At 41.3% G+C, this 5,000-nt stretch overlaps 1 protein-coding gene across 1 annotated transcript in view; it reads left to right on the forward strand.

Moving 5' to 3' along the window:
* LOC125041202 (carboxylesterase 4A-like) overlaps nt 1-5,000 on the forward strand; it is a 43,636-nt gene that overhangs the window by 26,760 nt on the left and 11,876 nt on the right. The window contains exons 10-13 of the mRNA XM_047636040.1: nt 702-852; nt 2,197-2,372; nt 3,020-3,179; nt 4,180-4,303. Coding sequence (XP_047491996.1) covers nt 702-852; nt 2,197-2,372; nt 3,020-3,179; nt 4,180-4,303 — 611 coding nt within the window. The remainder of the gene's footprint in view (nt 1-701; nt 853-2,196; nt 2,373-3,019; nt 3,180-4,179; nt 4,304-5,000) is intronic.

Genomic DNA, 5,000 nt, shown 5'->3' on the forward strand with positions numbered 1-5,000 from the left:
GTCTGTTTTTTCTCTCTCTCTCTTTAATGGTAGTATATTTTTGTCTTTACGCACATCTGCACTGCACACACACACACACACACACACACACACACACACACACACACACACACACACACACACACACACACACACACACACCACACACACACACACACACACACACATGCACATATATATATATATATATATATATATATATATATTTATCTATTTATTTATTTATTTATTTATATACACATATATATACATATATACATATATATGTCTCTGTGTGTGTGTATGTGTATATATGATCGTTCATATATATATATATATATATATATATATATATATATATATATATATATACACATGTATATGTATATATATATGTATATATATATGTGTGTGTGTGTGTGTATGTGTGTGTATGTGTGTGTGTGTGTGTATGTGTGTGTGTATGTGTGTGTGTGTTTGTGTGTGTGATTCGCTACCTGGTTTACAGTCCGAAAAATGCAAAACTCTCCAAGGGACTATGAAAGAGTTTAGAAGTACACAAACGGTTTCAGAAAATTCCAATAGAGGTGAAAAAAAAAAATACAGAAGACTTCAACTAAGCTTAAAAGAATCCGAAAAAAGTGAAGAAAAGAACTAAAAAAAAGGCTTCAAATGAGCTACACAGAGTCCAATAAAACTTCTCTCCCGACGCCCACTCTTAGGAATGGCTGGCTCACCCTCGCACCTTCGCTCCCCGGGTGGATGGCGAGTACCTACCTGACGAAGCCGTGACGCTGCTGAAGGAGGGGCGCTACAACCGCGTGCCGATCATCATGGGGGTTAACAAGCACGAGGGAGCGCTGTGGAGTATCGGTGAGATCAGTGCTGTCTGTCTGTTCGTGCTGTCTGTCTGTCTGTTCGTGCTGCCTGTCTGTCTGTCTGTTTGTTCGTGCTGTCTGTCTGTCTGTTCATCATGGGGGTCAACAAGCACAAAGGAGCGCTGTGGAGTATCGGTGAGATCAGTGCTGTCTGTCTGTTCGTGCTGTCTGTCTGTCCGTCCGTGCTGTCTATCTGTCTGTTCGTGCTGTCTGTCTGTCTGTCTGTCCGTGCTGTCTGTCTGTCCGTTCGTGCTGTCTGTCTGTCTGTTCGTGCTGTCTGTCTGTCTGTTCGTACTGTCTGTCTGTCCGTTCGTGCTGTCTGTCTGTCTGTTCGTGCTGTCTGTCTGTCTGGTCGTGCTGTCTGTCTGTCCGTTCGTGCTGTCTGTCTGTCTGTTCGTGCTGTCTGTCTGTCTGTTCGTGCTGTGTGTTTGTCCGTTCGTGCTGTCTGTCTGTCTGTTCGTGCTGTCTGTCTGTCTGTCTGTTCATCATGGGGGTCAACAAGCACGAAGGAGCGCTGTGGAGTATCGGTGAGATCAGTGCTGTCAGTCTGGTCGTGCTGTGTGTCTGTCCGTTCGTGCTGTCTGTCTGTCTGTTCGTGCTGTCTGTCTGTCTGTTCGTGCTGTCTGTCTGTCCGTTCGTGCTGTCTGTCTGTCTGTTCGTGCTGTCTGTCTGTCCGTTCGTGCTGTCTGTCTGTCTGTTCGTGCTGTCTGTCTGTCTGTTCGTACTGTCTGTCTGTCCGTTCGTGCTGTCTGTCTGTCTGTTCGTGCTGTGTGTTTGTCCGTTCGTGCTGTCTGTCTGTCTGTTCGTGCTGTCTGTCTGTCCGTTCGTGCTGTCTGTCTGTCTGTTCGTGCTGTCTGTCTGTCTGTTCGTGCTGTCTGTCTGTCCGTTCGTGCTGTCTGTCTGTCTTTTTGTGCTGTCTGTCTGTCTGTTCGTGCTGTGTGTTTGTCCGTTCGTGCTGTCTGTCTGTCTGTTCGTGCTGTCTGTCTGTCTGTCTGTTCATCATGGGGGTCAACAAGCACGAAGGAGCGCTGTGGAGTATCGGTGAGATCAGTGCTGTCTGTCTGTTCGTGTTTCCTGTCTCTTTTTGCCTCGTCCTGCCTTCTGCTTTAAGATTTTTTTTATAAAGCATAAGACTGAAAAAAACATGATACAGTTACAGATCTCATTATTCATGAAGTATTTTACAGATTTAAGATATACTATTCGAGAAGAAAAAACATATTAATACAGAAATGAGATCATAGTGATTCACCCTATTAATCACTTCCTAAGAAAATTAAGAAGCAAATAAGCAGGGGAAAAAAACTCCGAGATCTCTTAACCATAATGCCTTGGATAGAGTGGTACGCGGATCCTGTGATCGGCTCGAACCTCACCCAGAACTTCGACTTCGTTGGGCCAGTCAGCCTCGAGCTCTTCGAGGACGAGGACCCCGAAATCACGTCGAGAGTAATCTTCGAGCGGTATCTCCCAGGCCGCGAACTGACTCAGGGAGAAGCTGATAACGCCACAGAAGTAAGATTGGTGGAAAGAGAGAGAGAGAGAGAGAGAGAGAGAGAGAGAGAGAGAGAGAGAGAGAGAGAGAGAGAGAGAGAGAGAGAGAGAGAGAGAAGAGAGAGAGAGAGAGAGAGAGAGAGAGAGAGAGAGAGAGAGAGAGAGAGAGAGAGAGAGAGAGAGAGAGAGAGAGAAAGAGAGAGAGAGAGAGAGAGAGAGAGAGAGAGAGAGAGAGAGAGAGAGAGAGAGAGAGAGAGAGAAAGAGAGAGAGAAAGAGAGAGAGAGAATGAAGGGGAAAGTGGGAGCAGGGGAGCTAGAGTTGGATAGATAGATAGATAGATAGATAGATAGATAGATAGATATATAGATAGATAGAAAGATAGAGAGAGAGAGAGAGAGAGAGAGAGAGATAGAGAGAGAGAGAGAGAGAGAGAAGGAAAGGGAGAGAGAGGGAGAGAGAGGAATGATTAGGTAAAAAGAATATATATAAAAAATAAAGCAATTAGACTATATAATCTGTGTTGACCTGCGACTTCAGTGTTCTAACACACATTCCATTCGCTACTACCTCCACCTTCTTTCTCTACCTATCTTCTCCCTTCCTACTTTCCACCTCATTGTGTTTCTCCTTCATTCGCCTTTATCTCCCATTCTTTCGTCCTTTACAGCTCAACAGCCACCGCTTCTGGCACATTCCCCTCGACTGGACCGTCCGCCTCACATCTGCCTTTGCGCCGATGTTCGTGTACGAGTTCGAACACCGCGGCCAGTTCGGACACATGGACCGCTACCTCGCGCAGGGCCTCGACTTGCCTCAGGCTGCCTCCTGTACTGCCCCTGCGCCTTCGGTTTTGCTTTGCTCTGTTGTCATTATTATTATTACTATTATTATTATTATTATTATTATTATTATTATTATTATTGGTATTATTGGTATTATTATTATCATTATTATTATTATTAATTATTATTATTGGTATTATTATTATTGTTGTTGTTGTTGTTATTATCCTTATTATCATTATTATTATTATTATTATTATCATTATTACTATTATTATTTTATTATATTATTGTGTTATCAATATTATTGTTTTTATTATTTTATTATACTATTGTGTTGTTATTATTATTATTATTATTATTATCCTTATTATTGTGTTATTATTATTATCATAGTGTTATTATTATCATTGTGTTATCATTATTATTGTTATTATCATTATGATTATTCCTTAATAGTGTTTACCAGATTTCCCAATCTCTTTGCATTTATATTTTATTTATATATTTTCTCTTATGTCACCTTTACAATCTGTTGTCTTTTTAAATATTAAAAAAAGTTAACATAAAGCAATACCATATTCTTGAGATGAATAAATCAATGTCGCGGTTAGTTCCATTGCACACAGCAGCGTCATAAACTCTGCGGACAGTTCCGCCGATGTTCAAATATCTTTCTCAGCCCATAAGATTTTCCACTCATCTGTAAGAGCGCTGGGTTTCGATCTAGGTCGAGGCAATTAGCCAGAAAGGGAGTCTAATAATTACGTAATCAAGAAAAGAAGAACAAGATATTTAGCAGAAGCTTGAACATTGAACTTTGAATCTTTGTTGGCGCGATGGCTTGCGCAGGAGTTTCGTTCTCTCGTTCCCAGTTACCGTGCCTTATGTGGTGCTGTTGCCTCGCCTCGTCGATTTTAACTAGTCAATGGCTCTCCTACGTGTAAATCTGATCACGACATTCAACCAGTTAAACAAACAAAATTCATAGGCAGATAAATATATAAGACCAGAATACCTCATTTCTCACTCCATCGGTTTTCAGGGGTCAGTCACGCGGACGACCTGCAGTACCTGTTCGAGTGGTCGTGGGGGAGCCTGGTGACCCCGGACGACCTGGCTGTGAGGGACGTCGTCACCACCACCTGGACTAACTTCGCCAAGACGCTGTGGGTCTCACATTTTTTTAAAAGTTATTTTAATCCATTTTATTTAAAATTTGTTTTTGTTTTTTCTTGTAGGATTCGAGCTTTTTCGATGAAAAACACACACACGTGTGTGTGTGTGTGTGTATTTATATATATATATATATATATATATATATATATATATATATATAATTTATAAAGATAGATAAAGTGATGGATATATTGATAAAGAGATAGACAGAAAGTTACATAGAAGCAGATAAAGAGAATGTTAACAAACATTGTACAGAATAACATCCTCAGGATCTTATGAAGAATAAACTTTGTTCAATCGGTTTTATTGATCCATGCGGCGCCCATGGCAACCGGGTTCAAGGAACAATACAAAAAGAGAGATAGAGAAAAAAAAATTGGGATGACGCATGTCAAATTCAACGAATTCACCAAATAAACACGAAAGAATAAGATAAATATCTTCACAAGGGTAAGAAACTTGAGGTATATAAGATCATGTACAAAAACGGCAAAAACCATGTTAAGGAAAAGGTATGAACATGTCAAAGAAGGCTAATGATGTCCAATTAACCCCCTTGACAGTGGCGTGAGCCAAACACCTGATAATGATAAGGGCTGAAGGAGGGAAGACGCGAAGGGGGAGTTTGGGGCGAAAGGGGGCGGAGCCACGGCGATCACGAGTAGCTGATGCATTTTTAAACAA

This window comes from Penaeus chinensis, chromosome 30 (assembly GCF_019202785.1).
Source record: "Penaeus chinensis breed Huanghai No. 1 chromosome 30, ASM1920278v2, whole genome shotgun sequence".
Classification (NCBI taxonomy): domain Eukaryota; kingdom Metazoa; phylum Arthropoda; class Malacostraca; order Decapoda; family Penaeidae; genus Penaeus; species Penaeus chinensis.